General features: G+C 34.0%; 1 protein-coding gene across 9 annotated transcripts in view; it reads right to left on the reverse strand.

Moving 5' to 3' along the window:
- Positions 1-21,381: 21,381 nt before the first annotated feature.
- postnb (periostin, osteoblast specific factor b) overlaps positions 21,382-22,528 on the reverse strand; it is a 30,155-nt gene continuing 29,008 nt past the window's right edge. For all 9 annotated transcript variants that reach the window (XM_088920387.1, XM_088920389.1, XM_088920390.1 and 6 more), the window contains one exon: positions 21,382-22,270. In XM_088920387.1, the coding sequence (XP_088776513.1) occupies positions 22,218-22,270 (53 nt within the window). In that variant the 3' untranslated portion in view covers positions 21,382-22,217. The remainder of the gene's footprint in view (positions 22,271-22,528) is intronic.

Genomic DNA, 22,528 nt, shown 5'->3' on the forward strand with positions numbered 1-22,528 from the left:
TTATAATCCAGATATTTTATTTAGTTTCATAGAAGAGCCTTGGCCACTGGCTTTCAAGGCTAAAGGAGAAAGGCAGGTCAGACTCTAGATGCTGACTTGTTTTAATCCAATCCCACCTTTTCAAAATTGGGTTGATAATAAATTGATACTAAAAGTCCCAGGGACACTGTTGTTTGATACCAAAAATGTTTTTTTCTGTCCAGATCTGCAGTCACCATTTACTTAGGATAACATTTTTTAAGGGTTTTGTGGTTGTAACAAACCTTGCCATGTAGAAACGCAGTCAAAATGAGCCCTTCCCAGAATACATAACCAGACATAACAGGCTGGAGCCTTTGTGCTGGACTTGAAACACAACAGGACATTTTCTTGTGTGGGAATAAAGGTTTATTCAATGCTGAAAAAAAGAAAAGAAACAACTTTTCAGCTGTGGAACCTTCTTCAGTGTGAATGTTGTGTTTCTTTTCAGCATGGAATAAACCTATATTTGTTCCTTTGCAGCCTACAGTACGTACTGTATGTGGACGCAGCTACCTACTTGATTTTCTTGTGTGTGTAGCTCTGAGATTATGTGTAGTTTCTTCTACATTACAATTTAAAATAAATACCATAATGTTTTCTTGCCATCAACCTTCAGAGGTTATTTTCTCTAACACAGTTCATAAGCATGGCAAATTACAATCTATGCACATACTGTAACAAGCAATATGACAACTTAAATTAAAGAGCCAAGATTTTCTGACAAAGAATTGTTGGAAACGTCATTTTATGATAACAGATATAATGAACAAAATAATAATGAAAAATAAATAAAACTTACTATCTGTGAATAAAAATTGCATTAAAAACTAGACTTGAGGTACTTGTATAAAAAGAAAATCTCTGAATAGCAATTTTCATGTCTAGAGACATTGTATTACCTGAAAATTAAAAAAAGAAGAATTTGCAAAAAAGCAAAAAGAGATACAGTACCCAAAGCGATCACTTGGGCATATGTAAAGGAAAACTACTGCTGTAAAAGAATGCGTACACTTTTACATTCAATTTTTGTTGACCATTTTATAAACGGAGTTAAGTAACCACATTTTCACTGACAACAGTTATATCACTTCTCATTTGATTTCTAAAATACTTAAAAAATGTTTAGCACTTTAAAAGGTGGTAGATAACTGCCAGGTTGTGCATTCAATTCCCAGTCGTAAAAGTGGTGTTTTACCTACGGGCAAAGTACTTTACTCAAATTGCTTCAACCATATAATGGAATATTTACATGTAGTCACTTTAGATAAAGGTGCCAATCAAATAAAGTCAAATTCATCCCATGATTGTGATTAATCTAAATCTTACAAAGGGAATCCTGGTTTGTAAGTAGCTACTGTATATTTATTGATAAGGCAAACTGAGATGAAGACAGTGCTAGGGAAGTTGATCTAATTTCAGAGCATACTTCAAACATTTATTTATTTACCACGCCATTCAGATTCTTCATATAAGGTTTTAACAACAAGTATTGTTTTTTTTCTACACAATGTATAGATCTCTCCAAAAGCATAATATAGCATGTTTAAAGATCAAGGTGATGTGCTAGATTTTTTCCCAATGGTACTCTACCCCCTTCAAATAAAGAAACATACAGTATGGTTTATCTTTTCTCCTTTCACAGGAATGGGGATTTGTACAGAAAAAGCATACACCAGAAGAGAATTTCTGACCTGCTAGATGAAGAGGGATCTATACATAATTGCATATATGGTGTGTAAAAATCAAGAAAGGATAAATTTACAATGACAGTAGAAAATTTCAAATGCAGTATGATGCTTTAAGCAAGAGGAAAAAAGAGCTTGTGGGAAAGATCTACCCTATGGAAAGGGGCAAGTGCAGCAGTGTTGAATATACTGCACTGTCACCGTCTAAATGATGATGACTTCCGATTACAGAACATCCAGCTGATTTAGTAAAGAGCACTGCAGTATAATGTTTTGTTTTCCCATGGGCTCATAGGCTGTGCCACCTCTTTGTAGCAATGTCAGTATAATGCATCACAAACAAACAGTTGAGTTCAAGCGTTTCTTGCTACAGTGGGTATGGGGTCTTTTGGTCAAATAGATCTGGTTTACTACACCAGGACACACACTACCTGCTACTGTACACCTTTAAGTGCTTACTACCTTAGAAGCGGGGGGAGCAGGCCTGGGAACTGAAAGGTCCAGTGATCTGGCACTCCGTGATTTCAGTCCCTTCAAGCCGCACCTCACCAATGAATGATAAGCATCTGACAACAATGTTAAAGCACGCAATGAAGTCTCATTTTCTGGACCTTTAGCATACAGTAGATCTCTATTATAATGTTTATGATACACAGGTTTCATGATGAAACACATGCCAGAACAGGCTTACAAACTACAGTATATTCAAAACTATAGCCGGGTTATTATATTAAAAGATATTACCATCATAAGACCTCTTTTTAGTTTATTTATTGAAGCACATTTGTTTTCCTAGAATTTCTGCAGTTCATGTGACAACACCCAAGAAATAAATGTTTTGGTAGTAGTTACTGAGCACTTTATCATGGTAAAACTTGTCTCAACCATGGATGAGGGCCAATTTCCTGGTAGTAAGACATACAGAATGAGGAGATAAACAAGGAGAAGCTGCGCAGGTAGAAACGGGAGAAAAAGGGATGCAAAAGATGAATACAAAGATGAAAAGGCTTACTTACATTTGGCCCACCTTTATGGCATTTATAGCTTTGAGGGAAACAAAGTCAAGAATGATTACAAGTTATAAGGCAGCAGATGTGAACGTGAACTTAGCTGTCCTCATCTCCCCCCAAATTTTAGCTGTAAACTCCCTTTATTTCTGTTTTAAGAACATGCATGAGCCAAAATAATGTTAATCTTATCCTAGAACTTAACCTTGTGAAAGATAAATAGAAAAGAAGTTAATTTATGAAGCCTAAATATTACGAGGAGCCACTGTACATCACTTAGGTCATGATCACAAAGAAGAAGCAATAAATCTATTGAAAAGGCTTAATCTGGGAGCAATAATTAAAAAAAAATGTATTTTAGAACCCACGTGTCTTCAGTAATACTAACCTGTAGTAGAGAAATCTGCAAGAGCATAATTGTATGTGGAAAGTATTCACAGCCCCAAGGTACTGGATTTGCTTTGGCAGTTAGTAAGTAAAGATGGTTGCTGGAAGCTACAGTCAGCATAATCGAATAATTTTCTTATTTTTCATGGCCTGATTTTAAAATATCTATCTATTGAAGAGGACTTATATCGCAGTCCCCTAGAGAGAAGCAGGATGCCAAATGTAAGCAAATTTAAGGATGCCACAAAGCTCTGTATGATTGTCATACTTTCTTTGGGTGTTTTTATTACTTTATAATTCGTCCTCCATCCAGGCTCCTAGATTATTTATGATCATGATTTGCACATGTACACATGAGTATAAACTGTTTAAGGAAACTGAATTGTTACTCTTTTTGTGCCTATTTTTGTCTTTCATTAAAAGGGTTGAAAATATACTGTAGAAGTTTAAACATCATAACATTTGAACATATAAAAGGTTACAAAAAAAAGAGGAGGACAATGGATGAGGATCCTTTGGTTTTTCATCCATTATGTGAAATCTGAAAACTATGAGAGTTTGGATCTCCGATTTTAACTTCTAACTAACGGCCACAATGAATAATGCTCAATGTATCTTCATTTTTAGGGCAACAGGCAATATGAAGACCAGGAAAAAGAATCATATGAAAAGAGGTTATAGCTGGACGAGGTCCTTAGTTACTGTAAATTAGCTAACTATCAAATACTGTATGCAAGATGGGCCAAACAGCCGCCTCTATTGGGAATTGTTCTTATGTTCTTTTAGATATTGCAGCTTTATCCTGATTTGAGCTCAAATATCTCTGTAAAGGAGGCTATTATTTTTAATCCTCACTTATGGAAAAAGGAAATTCAATCTACTATAGGTGCATTGAGACTTGCTGCATTTCGGCTATGTGTCTGGAAGCTAAAAAAAAAACAAAGATCCTTTTCAAAGGCTGCAAAATTATTATTTTAATAACAGGTGCTTGATTCCTATTCCATAACTGTATTCGAGCCAGAAATTCATCGACTGTAACATTAAAAAAAAGCAAACTACTACCATATAGGTTTTTCCACATTTCTGATTGTTTTGACAAGAAAAATATAAAGAAACCCTAGAAAAATAACAGAAAAAATGAAAAAAATATGTAAAGATCTTCTAGTTTTTGGTCATATAGCTTAGAGCTTGAAGATTGAGAGAAACATTTGGCACAGAGAAATAAGGAAACTGAACATTGTCACAGCATCAGATGCACCCAGAAGAAAGGTGTCCTGCACAGTAAAATGAATTATGATAAAATTTAAAATGTAAACTCTAATTTTTTCCTTTTTAGTTCTCCCATATAAAACCCCTTACTTTTAGTTTTCATTTAACATAAATAAGAGTGAAAATTCAGTGAGGCGACCTCACTTTGAAATAGAAATATACTGCTAATGTACATTTCATTGTCTGAAAACATTGACAGAGGTTTGTTTCCATATTTACATCCACAAACACACAAATACCTGTATACTGCCTTTATTGGAAGGAGGTAAAAATACATATTCTCCAGTTTCTTTTTTCATGCATAGGGTTACCTCATCCCACAAAAAAACTCAATTGCGTCTCTAAAACATAAAATTACCTAACTATTTGCAAAGATTATTACAACAATTTACCTTACTCTAATCTGATAAAGAATATGGTCTTTCTAAAATGTTTCTAGCCTCTTATCATAGAATTCTGAAAATGCATACTGTACTGTATGTCTGGCATAATAATAAAGAATACATTTCCATGAACATCACAAGCTTATTTGAAAGTATCTTGGGTTCAAATATAGGAAAATATGGCCAAAGTACAGTACTTTAAAAAAAAAGTGTGTGAGAGCACACCACAGGCAGAGTAATGTCCAATGTGAGCTACAACTGAAAACATATCACTGAAAGAGACAGAAAACTATATTGCAATTCAGGCAAAAATAATCTGAAGCATTGTTTCAACACTACAACTGAAAAAATGAAAGGAGTTGTAGTTAAGATATTAAGGGATTAAAATGACAGAAGATGAAAAATAAATGATAAACATTCTAAATGAAGAATTAAAACAGGTTATTATAAAAGAAGACATGAATGATATGTCCCATGTTATAGAAGAAACTGTCAGTATTAGATCATTTCCCAGGTTAACAGATTCTGAGGTTTTACAAGGGGTAGGATGGCTTGAAATGAGTAAGCTGCCGGGGACTGTTTTTTGGCATTTTCCCAGTTGTGCTTTAAGAAAAGAGGGATGTTTTTAACAGACCACCATCTGGGATACGTCATTTTAACAAAGAAGTTGTAACCACAGAGTGGAAAAAAAATCACAAATGTTATACTAATTCATTAAAAAGGGAGATGAAACTGAACCAGGAAACTAAACAACAAAACAGGCTTACTTCTGTTACCAGTAAAGTGAGAGCTAAACTTTAAATTAACACAAATCAAAGGCAACTTAGGAGACTGCAAAAGTGGATGAAGAGAACAAGATGATTTGAATGAGTAACAGGGAAAGTTGGTAAAGCTAAAGCACATGACATTACATACAGTATTTAGATATCCAGAAAGCTTTTGATTAGGCCTTTCAAATTAAAAGTCATAGGATTGCAAGAGAATGTATGCACATGGAACAACACATTAATGGAGAGAAAATGGCGTATCATCTGAAAGGGTACAATCTTTGCTTTTACAGAGGTAAGTGTTATTGCAGGGACCTTTTTGTTCTCATCGATGACAACAATCTGGATTCTGGTAAAAATCTCAATATGGAGAGCTAAAACATATAGAGTTGCCAATAATGAAACTATAAAAAAACAATACAAAAAGACAAGATCATGGTTTGAAGAGACACTTAGCTTTGATAAGTGCAATGTCTAGTAGGTTATACAGTATGTCTGCATGGGTAATTCTGAGTTGGAGGGTGCAACACATTAAATATTTCTGGGTCTTAATGTATATTAACTTTTACCCTATCAAGACAATATGGGGAATCAATCAAATCAACGAACAATCCTTTGGTACACGGCAAAAAGTATAGCATTTATGTTCACGTTTTTCAATCATTTCAGTTTTGGTCACCATGACAAAAACAAGGAAAGTCCTTGAAAAAGATCAAAGAAGTTAATGACTTCCGGTATCAGGAAATTGTCATATACAGTATGGAGATGTTAAAAGGAACTATGGGCATTTAGTCTCAAAACAAAGATCTATATAAAATCCTAGGGTTTTATATGAGACTACATTCAGTAATGAAAAAGACAACATAGAACTATTTGGAAACTAAAAGCAGATTCATTTAGGACAGAGAATAGGACATAATGTCATATGTACCTGAGTACAATTAAATGCTTACAGCCCTTGCCTGTTTTCCCCACATAACAAATGACATAAAAGATGACATAACATTGACATAGAAAATTATAATCACAATTCTTGGAGTCAGGGGTTTGCATGGATGATTCCATGTTCGCATATTTAAAATTGGCATAAAAGGCATTAAGCTCATCCGGGAGAGAAATGTTAGTAACTGTGATTCCACTCAGTTTCACTTTATAGTCCGTGATGACCTGTAATCCTTGTCACATACATTGAGCGTCTAAGATGTTAAAGTGCAGTTCAAGCTTGCTCTGTTTTTAGTGCTTCTGATGGCTTTCCGGTGGTCGTACCTGGTTTTCTTGTATAATTCTAAGTCACTAGATTTAAAAGCCAGGATCAGGTCCTAAGTATGGAATGAATTTTGTTGTTAATCCATAGCTTCTGGTTGGGAAAAACTCCACTTTCATAGGTACAGAGTCATCCACATACTGTACTGTATGTCTAAATAAAGTCTGAAACCACCGTTGTGTCTCTGAAAATGGTCCAGTCTGCCGACTCAATGTGGAAAATGTTTCCCAGTCAGGTGGATACGAACCAAACTCCATGCTCCTACTAAACTATAGTACCAATGAGTAAAGATGGACTTCATTACTACTTCTTGTTCTGGCATTTCTTCCATTCGTATGTAAAGTAGCAAAGCAGTGATAATGCAGAATGTTTCCTCATTTTCATGAGAAAAATAATTACAAAAAAGTTTGGTTATGTGCCTGTATCATCAGAATCTGGATGTGAAATGCATTAAATTGAGCATCTAACAAAGAAAAAAAATGACGGCAGAGACACTTATTTCTCTTTCTGGAAAATGATTACACTGCTTTTGTTGATTACCAGCAAGGTACAGGAAGGAAGGAAGATGCTAATAAACTGAGTTATAACTTTGAAACCTGAAGAAAATGTGTTTTTGTTTTGTATTGTTTCTATATGGATTGCTTATAACCCAAAGGAATGGCAAGTCACATGTTTCTTTTAAGTAAATAAAGCAATAAACAATCTATTTCCATGCGTCATTAGACTCTCCACAACAGATCAATGTCAAAATCATAAACATCAAAACGTAAAGAACCTAATTTATGGCAGCTCTACACATGTGCGAAATGTGTTAGCTTGGTTGCATAATGTGGCATTATTTTTGTGGGAACAGATAAGCAATCCAGACAATGCTTATTTTATATCTACATTTGTGAGGTCTTCAACTACTGTAAATACCCACATTGGTTCAACTGACAAAATTAAAATGTCAAACAGAAAATAAATGGTAGTCTTGATCACTTTGCAAGACAAATCCACATTCAATAAGACTTCGAACTTTAAATCGGACCTATTCCTACAGAATATGGTGCAAGTACATTTGCTTATCACTACTATACTGTATATTAGGAAACCCCTTTTTAAGAATTCTGTCAATTAAAATTCACTTAACATCTATTTGCCTCAAGAGAATAAAATGATTGGCATTTTTGGTGTTTCAAATTAACAGGGGCCTTTCAGGTTTTTTATTTAGATGGTAAAGTTATTTAAAGTTTCACAAAGCCTTTGACAGGTTTCTTCAAGAGAGCCTTTGCTTTGTTTCTCCATAATCTCTAAAATTAATAAAGGCTTAGCCAAACCACAAAGCTCAAAGTTATTACAGCATTCCAGACTCACACTGAATACAGATCTTTGACAATACTGAAAAATATTATTTTCATAATGTTTTGCTTTCATCAAAACCACAATTTAAACTTGGCATTTTGTAGATTTTCCTGAAATAACTCAGTTCTGCATCAGGGAATGAACAATTTTGCTTTTCAAATGGATGGGGAGAATATAATTGCTCTTCTTTTTCTGGGTAATAAGTCCACTTCAGTTGCTCCCAGCCTTCATCTCGTGCATTTCTCACAACTCTTTCCAGCCACTGATTTATTCTTTTAGTTTTTAAACCTCAATGACAAAGCCCAAACCATAAGTCTCCACAGAAGAAAATAAAGTTTACCAACACAATGCAGACAAATAATACATTGGCTGTAAAAGTATGAGACAATACATTCCTTTGGGGAGAGCAAGTAAAATCGCTTCCATTCCACAACCAGGGAAATATTTCTCAAATATAATGACAAAGGTGGATTCAATATAGGACATTTGTGGAAGATCAAATACATAACTTGCTGAGTCACAAGTGTGTCAGCACTCATCTTTATTTACATTTTTCTGAAGAATTGTAAAAATATTGCTTACTTCAGACAGACTATGAGAACAAATTTAAATGGAGATGAAGTGGGATTTTTGAACCACTGTGGTCAGCAAACAGTGGCAGAGTATTGCTGACTTTTGGTTCTTGAGTCTTGAATTTGATATTGGACTGGAGAGCTCTCTATGTCGCAACTTGAGGTTCTCCCATATCCATGCACGTTTTCTCTGGTTGTTTGAATTCCTCCTGTCTTCCAAAGGCATGCTGACAATGTTATGTATTGTCTCTAAATTGGTGCTTGTGTGTGGTTACAGTATATGCACTCTAATATACAGTATAGAAACATCCAGAGAAAACTCCGGCTTTGTGCCCTGTTCTACTGGGATAAGCTTGGGGTTTCTGAGGCTTTTATCAGAAATGGAATACGCAGCTTCCGGATAACAGACAGGAGGAATTCCAACAGTGAACATGTTAATCTCCTCAAGCAAGAACGTACAGTACATGGAGGACAAGATGAAGCTTCTTAAGTGACCACTGGCTTAGAATGCATGTTTATACTTTTATTTTTGTTTATAGGGTTTAAGAGCAGTCATGTACTGTAGTAGTGATGCAAACAGAAGAAGCTAGTCAATTAGTATGTCAACTAGTTTGTCTGGCACAATAGATCCTTCTTATTGTTTCAATCCTTCATTTACATCTACTTTCTACCTGAAATTCAATTTACTGCATCATGACATCAGTGGTACCATCGTTTAACTGCTGCAAGTGGTTGGTGGACATGATGCCCTTCCCTGCCAACCTGAATCTCATAGCCAGTGTTCAAATATGGTGACCAGGGACATATTTTGGATGACAAATTTATCAAAGGTCCAGACTACTTGAACAAATAATACTGATTTATGAGGTTACTGATGTTACAGAGGTAAAGATTTCAACCCTAGTGCCCCAAGTATATTCCACTACGGGCTTGTACAGTACATGACATTGTTAAAGTTCTCCTTTAATATAACTGGTGAAACAATTCTCTAGTACTCCATCATTGTGCATAGCGGCTGCTATGCGACACCAAAGTGAGTGCTGCATCTTGGTGGATGAAGTGAGTCCCCCTTCTATTCTTACAACACTTCAATCCTTTCAAAAAACAAAATATTCACAATCATATTTGTTTGGAGTCACAAATTAATTTCAAGCTGCACATCTTGATTATCCTTTGCACTTTCTGTCTTGAGCATAGCACATAGCTCTCACATGATTGACAAGAAAAATGAATCTGATTGAAAACCATTAGGAACATATAACAAGCATTCAGTGATTACAGTGAATATTTTGGAAACAAAATGACATGGTTGGTTTTGATTGAACGTGGTCCAAATTCTACCTGAATTGTGGCGAGTGCAGTCTTAGTTTAATGCTTGCTTTGTGAGTGTTTCTAAACAATGCATTTTTATATAAATGTTTTATGAGTCATATTTTATTCATTGGAGTAATGACAGTGCTTTGTACTGTACATCCTGGCATCAGGAATTCCAACCAGACTTTGCAGGTTTGATGTTTAGGGTTTGTCAGTGGTGTTCTGTTTTTACGCATTGGAAACCTGCCATCAAAGGCCATTTGTTTGGGATCAGCAGATACGACAAACTGATGTTTTATTTAATGTTTTAGAGTCAGTTCAATGGAATACACTAAGAAATGTATTTGTTGCATTTTATAAACTTGGGAAACATCAATACTTGCAGAAACAAGTATGTATAACAACTATTGCACTTCAGGGATTTATAAAACAGATGCTGGCAGTGAATGTTCACGATGATATTTAAACTTTTATAGTGTAAGCCAGCAATCCCCCTACACTGAGCATCTGCATATAAAATTCCAGCAAGAAATTTTACTCTTTATAAATAGCTATCCAGTGTGGCCAGAGTGTATAACAATCTAAAACCAACAACTACAATACTTTAAATTTGAAACAAAGGTTCTACAAAGACAACCTAAATGTATTCCATTGAAATCAATTTTTTCATCAAATACCAAAAAACAATCCACAAAACTATACAATATATACTAGGTAATTGGTGAAATAATTCACCTTTGAGGAGTGATATAATATGCTTTCATTGTGCTTCGTACCAGAATCCATCCCCTACATTATCTCATTGTTATCCTGCTATGCTACAAACTTTTATTCTCTTTCAATGAGGTGTTGCTCTCCAACTAAAATCAGTGATGCAAAGTTATTGGCAAAACTACAGCAATATTAGCTTGGGGCATCTCAGATGGTATCCATTAAATTTCTGAGCTGTTTGAAATAGTCCGGCTGTGTATTTCCAGAGAATTCATTGACAAACATGTCATACACTCATAGATGCTGTTCAAACCACTTTGGCCAGATTTCAGCACTTGGTGGAAATAAATTTATTTTTTAACTTGTGCACTTAAGCACCAGAGTAGACAGTACTGTATGTGCCTGCTGAGGATAGGTTTTGTATTAATGACATGAATATTTGCATCTGTAAAGCAGTAATGCCTTGATTGAAACCAAGTTATGGCAGACTTATTGCTTAAGTAGTCTTCACCAAAGCAAATTAAACAAGCACTGATACAGTACAAATCTTTCCTATCAACAAAGGATTTTGCAAAAAAAAGTATTAACTAGTACAATAGAACCAATCCTGATAGCATAATGCTTACTTACAAATAAGAAAAATGTTGTCTTAATGTGTAGAGACGATAATGGTTGCAGTTATAAATATCCCTGAATTGTGGTAGACAAAGCTTGAAGACGCATTACAAAAGATTGGTGTAGACAAAAACCTTCATTATGCACCTTAGATAGTCTCCCAACTCAAAGATGGCTGAGAAGTGATGTCTCCATACAAATAGTTATGTTATGGGTAAAAGATTAAAAAAAGCTTTGAAGATTCAATGCATCCAACAAAGACAGAGCATTCATCATTAAAGGTTTTGTTTATTCCTCCAGTACTTTCTTTTCCATCTCATAAATCCTGTATATTATCTGGACCATCAGATCATATAGAGATAAGATACAGAGCTCCTGAGCACTTCCCAGGTGTAATGTGCAGGCTAATTTGTTTGATCCAGACACTTTGAGGTCAAATCTGTGTTACAGTATGTTACTAGTCAGCTGTAGCCAGCTACCAGGGATAGGTTTGGAATTAGTGAGCCAGAGCTTTCCTGTTGCCAAGTAAAATAGCAATCCCTATGTTATTCGCAGTAGTCTGTTGGACTATTTGAGGAAAGATTAAAATTTTCCTGACTGGACAATATTCAATGCCTTAAAATCCATAACATATGTACTTCTCCGGCTGATTTTTGGTTGTGGTTCTGGTATAGGAAAAGTTTGTTTTCCTTTTTAGTAACCATAATATTGCAGGTAATCAGAATCCATAGTTCTGCCAGGAAAACTCTGTGGTATTATTTTCCTCCGAGTGCCTGTAGAGTCACAATCATATCAGTGAGAGACAAGCTTCTCCTGCCTTCAGTGTTGAACTGAGCATATGCCACTGCTGAGTTTGTAACATGATAAAGAAGGCTAAATAGTTGGATAGGTCACACCAGCCTGTCTACACCTCTTTATTTTTCCCAATATGGACACAAGGATCATCACTGTGAACCAAGAAGTAATGGCAACAGGTGATTCCTACTTGTTTGCGTATAATAAGTGAATATCAAATGATTAAAAGCCAAACAGTAATCTAAGTATTATGTACAGTATGGTAATGTATATCCTTTGATTTACCTCAATAGTATAATATGAAGCAGCAGGTCAATATTGCTTTAGCCAGAAATCTAACAAACAATATGCAGACCCCTATTACAGCAGCTATTTTGTCAATATAGTTTTTTTTTTTACCTTGTCCAAAAGTTTTTGCGTTGATTATTTGATGCCAGTTTGTTTAAAACTGGAAAATGAAACTTTTGCCTGTAAGATAATCATTTAAAGGAATTCTACAGCTTGGGGAGTGCAATATTTATGCTCTCTGAAAAAAAACTTGAATTAATTAAATAAATGGGTTTACTTATGTACAGTATGCTATCATCTATAATGCTATAATGTACACATTACAAGATCACCTTGATAGCTGTGGCTATCCATAGTTGCTTAAATTAAAGTCCTGCTTATGGTCCAGTTTATGTTTTTGCTTAAATTCAATCATGTAGAAGTCTGCAATAATAAGCCTTTGAGCCAGGATTAAATAAGAACCTCCTGATATTTCATCCACTCCAACAGTTTTACACAATTCAGCTGTTTATGGTTAAATGTTGGAATGAAAGCTGTTAACCCTGCACACTGCAAAAGCTAGCTATTCCTGCAATTCCAAAAGCTCAGATTAAACTTGGAAGTCATTTGATAACATGTAGAGCTAAAAACGCTAGCTCATTCCTACTTGAAATAAAGTTATTAATAATAAAATAATTAATAATAAATAGTTAATAAAAGTGATTTTAAATGTCTGCACTTAAATCTATCTTGAGGGCAAACAGAACCATGTAAATTATAATGTGCCAGTGATGAAATTCATGTTTATTTAGATTGCAGATTTTATATAATATGTGTAAAGAATTGCAGTTTTATTTATGATCATATGCATCATTTAATTAATTTAGAAACAGTTATTCCCTTATTTGGAAGAGATGAACAGTGACTTTGAAAACATTGAAAATATATGAGGTCCCCTTGTAGTCTTTTGTGTTCAAAACATAAAAGGTTTGGTTCAGTCACAGAGTTAGTATAGGATATTCCCAGAACGTATCTGGTTGCTCTTCGCTTGATGAATTGCAGAGCAGCAATATCTGTTTTCCAAGTTGTATAAGCAATTGTAAATTGTTGTAAGCAAAATTAGGTATGAGACTTTACTAGTGCATTATACAATTTAAACATGACATCCTCGGTTGTAAATGGTTCACTTTTAACTAGATATCCTAACATTTTGTTTGCCTTTTTAACTGCGTCTCCACTAAGATAATAAAGTGAGACTTAATGCCTGGACATAAACCAAAAATCATAGTCAGCTGCTCTAAGATTGGCTGTGGAATAATTACGAACAAGTTAAACATTTCTATTTTTAGAAAATAGTGATTTTCAGTAAAATCTGTAAGTCACAGTTACATTTTAAATATTCCACAAAAACAAACAAAACGTTATCATTAACCAAGTTTTTTTAGCACTGAGCTCAGAAGACAAGACCTGTCGATGGGGTCAATGATTACTGGTAAAGAAAGATTTTCAACCTGAAGGATCAGCCAAGCTTTGAAACCAGGTTAGATATTTAAAACGTGAGATCAATGTAAAAAAAGTGAAAAACATGATTACACAAAGATTACTGGTGAGAACTAACAGCAGGTTTAATCTAAGGTCTAAGACAAATTGAAGGCTTTCGTTTAACATTTTACGGTATACTTTATGAAAGGAATGTGCTTCAGTGAAGAGTAATGGAACACTTTTCAAGAGCAATTCATGATGTTCCTGGGATTCTTCAAGGAATTCATCATCAGTACTGCTGAGGGGTCTAAAGGAATATAAAGACGCCTATTGATACTTTGAAAGCACATCAAGACAATTGTGTACAATGTCTTTCCCGTTGGGCTTATCTGTTAAATTCCTGTAAGAGCATGCTCTCACTGATACTCTACACAACACATGGACACTCATGTTATACATGTTATCCATGTTATATATATAGTAGTTAATTAAAGGGAGTGTTCTTCCCTGCAGCAGAACAGAGAGTTTCCCTCTAAATCATGGCACCACTTCATGCCCATAGCCATTTTTATCTGCATATCTGACATAAAACAAGAAAACATTTGTAGAGGTCAGCTACAGGAATAAAATTTAGTGTAGTAAATTTTTTTGACAATTTAGCACTCATCTGAGCAAGTGGAAAACACCTTGCAAACCTGGCTACCTCTAATTAATTAATATTTTAATTCAAATTTAATTAACTGTGCTCTGCTTTGTCTATACTCCCTAAAGTTACAGCTCACCTGATGGTTTCCGAGGTGAAGTATTCATGGTTTGTTGCCAACACTTAAAATTAGAGATTGCATTTTCATATAGAATTGCTTCTATTTGTGAAATATATAAATAGAGCCTTGTGAACTAGACACAAACTGACCTCTATTAATAATTAATTGCACATTAAATGGATTAAAAGCGATTACATAAAATGAGCATACTGTAGAAGTAAGCCCTTCTATGTTCACAAGGTTGGTTATCTAGTTAATGAAGTAAAATTATGCTAAATTCAGAGCTATGATTTTATCAAACTTATAGAGAAGAAAAATATTTAAAGTAATGTTTATTTGGAACAGGGATTGGGTAATGTAGATACCAACAAAAGACAACCTAAGTCCAATTAGTCCAATTTAAAGATGGTCTGTGGCGTTCTGATGATTGCTCTAAGTTCTGTTTATTTCCGAATAAATAGCCTAGGTATACAACATCACATATCTGAGAACATTGTCCAAACACGAGCACAGGAATAATTTTTTGTACAAAGTGTTGAGAAAGTTTGGAACAATCTACTGATTTTTTGTATTTTGTATTTTTTAAGTCACTCTGGATAAGGCTGTTTGCTAACTATGTCCCATCTGGATTATTATTAAGCAAAAAATAATCCTTCAAAAAACCTTTGGATCCATTAACAATTAGTAACCAGACCGGACTGATGAATGGTCTGCTTCCATATGGCTGTAAAGGCTTGAATATGGGAAATCATTTAAAAGTGCCATAGGCTTATAATCACAAAAACATGTTTTTATAATACATTCAATCCTAGGTTTATAGGTTTTTATACATTTTATATTCCATGTGTGCAGTGGTTTGATGTTCAAATATTTTATTAATAAATTCCATGCACTGCCAGAAACGCTATTATATCCAAAAGCCATCTGCGGTTAAATGTTACGAAATAATAAAGTTTTCATTTTGCAAAGAGAAATTAATGGTTTTTAAACAAATATTTATTTCAATAGCCATGATATGAAAATACTGTTAGTGATTACTTATTTTACCAAATGAAACCCATTAACAGTACATCAGAGTTTGGTACTAAACTAAAGAATAAATCAAATTAAGATCTACAATAAACATTTTTTGAAAAATGTAACATGGATGGATCATAGAATGGAAAGTCTAAGGAAGACTCCTAACTCTACACAAACATTTGTACACTCACTGGAAGAGCTGGTGTGGCAAACGTGCACATCAAGTCCTATTTTCCATGATGCAATATCAAAATGTACATTTCAAAGTTGGTGCAACTGGTTTTAATATCAATTTTGAAAAATAAGTCTTAGATATAGAAAGATTCAGATTTAAAAATATTGGATGTAAATATTACTGTACTGCATAAGTAATCTATCGACAGTCTCCAGTACAGGAAAGGGACGTACTGTATTTGCCCATTCTTTCCAACACAGAAATTGGATTATTTGATATAAAAAAGCAAAAATGACCTAATTTGCAACTGAATTTTGAATTTGCAGTGGGTTGTAATATGCCTGGCTCCAAATTTGCATTTTGAGGGTATGGATGATTGCTGTTTTTAAGTATTTCTTGCATAAATACATTAAGATTAAAATGCAAAATATAATCAGCAGCTTGGGATCACACACAAATCCATATTGTTTCTAAATATACAGTGCTCCAAATTATTTACACGCCATCAATCAGTATTTCATTGATCCTTCTTTGGCTGGGATATTGATGTGGGAGTTTTTTTTTATTTTAAAGTTTTTTTTTTATTCTCAGCTGTTGCCCTTAGTTGGAAGTTGTTTTCAAACACATCAGATAAACAGATAAACAGATGTACAAACACATCTAAGATAAATTTTGTTTCATGTTCTTCCTGGTGGAATAGCAACAATATCAAACAATGTGATGCTGTACAGTATATCTGACCAATGATACCTAATGTATCCTTTTATAGCTACTAAAAGATATTTGAGGTTGCTAACCTTTTACTTCAAAATCTTGAGATAAATGAAGATCTGTTTATGATGAAATGATGCTGAGTGTTTTTTGTCTTCATGTTCAATCCCCTTTAATATTCAATGGTAAGCAAGTTACTTATAGGAGATTCTAGAAATGTTCTGGGGTTTTGCAAGACTACCAGATGACTAAAAAATGTTCAAAATGTTTATGCGGTATGAAACAAGCTGAACATTTTTTATTTGGAAATATGTAACTATAGTTTTCTGTAATTTATATAATTCTCATGCTACCAAAGTACTCAGTATTTGTTTAATAGATTTTAATTTATAAATGGTGAATCTTGATGTGAATTGAATGTGCACTTCCTATGGTAAATCAACTTTACTGACAGTTCATCAAGAATATGTATTTTGTGGTTACTGCTTATGCTAAGAGGTCACTAATAAAATACTGATATTAAAGTTCTCAGTTTTTTAGTAAATATTTTCAAATCAATAGAAAAAAGTTACCAGAATTGTGTTTCCAGGGATCAATGAGATAGAAAGTATTTTGTTATCATCTTAAAAACAAACTGTACCATACATTCCTGAAAAAAAATTAAGATCTTAACACAAGATTTGCAATAAATCAGCCCACTGAATATACTGTTTAACCATGCACATTTCTCTGATAAACGTGTTTCTGTGCTGGATAAAAACAACAGAATAATAAATTTTCCTTTTTTTTTCCAAAATTTGAAGCCACAGCCTGAGGTTTAAGATTAATCCTTTGGAAACATTTTTTGGAATATTATACAATTAATTGATAGCACATGTCTTTTAGATTAAGGAGTAACTCATGAGCGTACGTGCATGGATATTAAAAATAACTATTTCTAAACAGTTTTACATCTATTATAGGTGTACAGAATATAAATATACAGTAAGAGCATTATTCCTGCTTCACATAACCAAAAAGGCAATGCATTAACACATAAGTATTAAGTAAGGATTAAGAATTAAGAATTAAAACAGTAGCTATGGGATTATATCGAATATATTGCAATGACTTTAAAAGAGTTTGAGCTGTGCCTTGAAGATCAATGTGCTGTCAGTGTAGTTTAAGTTGCCAAGGTAGTCCTGGCTATTCCAGCAGACTATACATATACTGTACATCTAAACTCCACAATACCTGCCAGATCATTTATCAAATCATTGCAAAATGAAATTCATACTACGCCTCCAGAGGCTTAAAACAGTATGGTAGGTCAACTTAACAATGGCACATCCAAAGCATACATGACCATTCTTCCTAAGGTGACATGACAGGATGCTATCCATGCCTTAAAAAAAGTTTTTCTTCCAGAGACTCTTCATCTAGTTGAATGCAGGACAAGTTCATTTCACTTTCTTCTAACTCTTTCACTCCACCTAAGGTCGTAATTATTTAATTATACCTCAAAATGAATCTATGAATCTATAAATAGTGTAAATTATTTTTAACACTAAACTGATCTAGTTCAGTACACGTCACTTAAATTTTTTTTTTCAGATTAAACATGAAATAACAATTTTAGTGTGTCTTTTAAATAACCCAACATACTATATCCACTAAAAGGTATTTCTATTTGAGCCCAAAATTAGACGACAAAACTGGAGTTGAAACACAAACCAGGAGTCCCTGGGATGCTTCTATGGTATAAACTAGAAACCTCTAATGTGAAATTTCTATGTTTTGATTAGGTTTACACATGTCTGAATTTGCTTTTTGGCTGAAGTTTTGATTTTATCCAGGCCTAGCAGTGAAAACCATAGTCTAATAAGCAGTTTTCTGACAAAGCCAACACAAGATACAAAATAAATACCTTTTATATAAAGACAGAACATTGTGCAGGTGATATTAAATGAATGTGAGACCAGTTGGTTTGTTGGCATCTGACTGGATAGACATTGTACACACGTGTTTATTACACAGCACTAAGGAAATCCCTTGGATTTTATCATTTGTGTTTAGCCTGGGACCTCTGACAATTGTGCACCCAAGAGAAATTCCTTAATTCCTCATTTGTTTTACTAACACATGGAGCAATCTTACCTCAGATTGCTGAAAGATGATGAAATTAACTTGTAAAGCATTGATCATCTTAGCTCCAAGATTTGCAGGGGCCCCATCCACACTCTCTGCTGCCTTGATTTCCTCTGAATTCAAACCAAATAGCTCTATTTGGGAATTACAGGTATAGGCATTTGCACACTTAAACTAGAGCATCACATGCAGTCAGTTTGTCCAATTACAAAACGCGTGTTCCAGACATTTAAGGAATTATATTTGTTAGCAAATTATTCAATAATGCACATCATTTGACCACCAAGACACACACATACATATTTTACATTAGAACAATATGTGATGCTATTTATGTAAAAACTTCAGAACTTCTTGTAAGGTCAATTTCTTTGCAATTCAATTAATAAATCTCCTTATTCTTTGAGGAAAGCTGGGTGGTTAATTTGTTTGGGGCCTGACATAGTTGATGATGCCACATTCCCACCTGCACTTATTTGATAAGGTGGTGATGGTGCTAATTATGCAGTTAAAAAAACACTGAATCAGTTAAGTCTCTGCCATACTAACACCTGATTGTCATTTCATTGTCACAACATTGCTTACCAGTTTGAATATCCCTGTGTGCCTTGGCTTCTGTTTTGTGTTATTTCTTATATTCCATAGTCAGCCCAAACTTTAAAGATGTATCGTAAAACATTATGGTAACTTATATTTTAGAATGGAAGATTCCAATTTTTTAAAACCACCTTCTTTAATTAATAAAGTACCAGCATCAATCCTTCACTATAACAAAGAATATAAAGAATAATGCAAAGCAGTATTCCCAACAATTAGGTTATCTCAGATTCTGGTTCAGACTGGGTGAAATCCTCTTGGATGAAACAAAAAACCTTTTTTTTTAAAGTTATGATCCATGCCTATTATAAATTCTGATGGGTTTTGGATTTCAGGTTTTTATGAAATAAAATGAAATTCAGGTTTTAAGTTGAAATTTTTGTGGCTCTCAAATCTTAAGGGGTTTCATGAAGTGAGAGAAATACGTGTCTAATTGAAACTTTAACTGGACCTTTTCCTAAATTAAAACATTGGCAGTATCATCATGCAATAACGTAAGGGTTTTGAAATCTTTACCTCAATCACACAAAGGTCTGAATTGCATCTATTACTGATTTAGAGTCAAATAATTTGGCTTGCTCACTCTATGAACAAAGTAGACTCTATATGTTAGGATTCCTTTTGTTGATTGCAGGAGAAGTAATAGTAGGAAAATATGTATGAATTAGAGCTGGGGTAAATCCCACTTAATCCCAAACTGCCGATCCCAGATTAGAAATGCATCACTTGACAGGTTTCTTGGATCTTCCCAGTGGAAAGTCAGCATCATATGACAGGTTTAGAGTTTTTCATTTGCAGGTGGACTGAAGTTTTGATTTAACCTTTCGGAGACATACTGTATTAATAGATCAAATACACACTAAAAAATGAATGGCTACAATTAAAGAAGTAACTAGTAAAAAATAAGTATAGAAAGTGTTCAATCGGATTGCTACTTAACAATAACTGAACATTAAATTGTAGAGTCTCAATGTGGTAGTTAACCATCACAGTTTTAAATAGAGAATTGGTTAAGAGATTGAAGAAAGAGAGTAGAGATAAGGGGTGACTGTTTAAATTAGGGTGATATAAGTACCACAGGGATCTGTACTAGGGACACTGGTCTTCCTAGTTTATTTTTAAAAATTTAGATTCTGGTAAAATAAAATTATCCCAAATTAGCAAACACTTGGCAGATGATGTTTAATTTAGAAAACTGCATTGTTTTGTATTAGAGTAGTAAAATATTAATTATAAATTCAAAATAGGAAACAATGAACTACAGTATACGCAGCTACTTAGGAAAATGTGGAAGGTGTATACTGTATGTTGACGTGTCATTTTCATTTTCCAGACAAAGAAAAGCAAATAATATGTTGGCATATATTGCTAAAAGCGTAGAATTGAAATCAAAATGATGATAAAATAATATAATGCTTCAGTAAGGCCTCAATTAGAATACTGCATACTGTTTTGCTCACCACATCAGAAAACAGATATTTTTGCTCTGAAATCTATCTAGAGAAGAGCAACCAGACATTCTGGGGCTTTGGGAAATGACCTACATTGACAAGCTGTGGAAACTGAACCTGTTTTTTGAACAATCTTGAATGGAGACACCTATGATGGAACCTCATACAAATATTCAACAACCTCAAAGACACTGACAAAGTTAACCCATTTCTTCAGAATGAACGATGGAACATAAACCAGAAAGCAGTGCAAACATGAAAATGCATTTAAAACTGAGAACAGGAGATGTTTCTTTACCCAACGGACAATGTGAAACAAGCTCTGTGAAACATATTTTGAAGCTGGCATCTTTCAAGGAATAGAAGCATGAGATTCTTGGATGTATTACTTACAAACTACAAATTGATGGGCAGAATGGCTTCCTCTCGTTTTCCACCTTTCTTATGTTATTATATAAATAATTCCTATCTCAAATCATTCCAGGGAAATAACAATCAAAGTCATTGTGTGCAACTTCAGAGCAAGTGCTATATGATTGTGATTTTACTGTATTAACTATTGTTTCTCATACACAATTCATTGGATTACTGGTAAAGCAAAAAAGCAGCTTTATTTATAAAAGTAGAATTCTTTTAAAAAAAGGAGGTTGCTATTAACATTCAATAAAGTTTTTTATTGAATAATCATTTCCTAAAACAAGTATAAAAAGGCACAGAAAACATTATAAGCTTTGTGTACAATAAATGTACAGAAAACAACCAAAAATGGCTTTCAGAAAATATGAAAGATGCATTTCAGTGGCTAGTCTCTTAAAAAAAATAAAAACAAAAAAAACAAAAAAAAAACAGATGCGTATAGCTTAAATGAACCACTGAAAGAAATCAGAACTAGAATGATAAAACCTGGCCAAGAGTCAAGTTACATAATTTACGTCATCAGTTAGTACCTGAAAAGAGCAAAGCATTACTTTATTTCTTTGAAGAAAAGCATTCTTAGTTCTGAATGTGAGCACCAATAAGTTTTGATCATGCAGATGTAACCATTCCTTTTTATCTGACCTGCATCTTAATCACTAGCCAAGGAATGGCCTCCAAAAGAAAAAAAAATATGTTCCATTGCCAGACTTTTTTCTAAAAAATGAAAATACATGGTGTATATTCTTTAATTACTATCTTCCCATTCCCACACCACATTTCACAAGTTCTCACGTGTATTCAGGTACAGTGTTAATATACGAGGTGGTCTAAATACTCTTTTGGAATGCAACGTTTTCTTACAGCTATAAAAATGGTTATTTGGCGTAGGGCTGACAAGCATCAAGTGATCATTTCCACTGAGGTTTTTGCATTTATTTATCCCAGAGGCATTTACCTATCTTGCGTTTGGACCAGTTTGGCTCTTGATTTTGGTCCTGATAGTTTACATTTACTCTCATTCTCCTCGCAAAGTATTATATGGAAGTGGTAGTGAGATTTCCCAATTACTCAATCACTGTCGAGGGATTCGTTTATGCTGGGCGAGTCTAGTCCTTCTTCGGGGTGCTGCAACAAATAGAAATTATCAGGCAGGTAAAAAAGAACAAAATCACCACTTGGAAAAGTCAATCAATCAGAAACCTACAAAAACAATACAATTTCTGACCGCTACTTCAGATATTTCTAGCAACACCAAGGCACAAATCAAGTAGGTTTATTTTCGTTTAGACTATTACAGTGGCATATTTCAGTCATTTTAATAGCATTACTGTATATATAAGATACGTTTGAGAATGTTTCATATTACTGTCTAAAGCTGGAGAT

This window comes from Atractosteus spatula, chromosome 7 (assembly GCF_055471065.1).
Source record: "Atractosteus spatula isolate fAtrSpa1 chromosome 7, fAtrSpa1.hap1, whole genome shotgun sequence".
Classification (NCBI taxonomy): Eukaryota; Metazoa; Chordata; class Actinopteri; order Semionotiformes; family Lepisosteidae; genus Atractosteus; species Atractosteus spatula.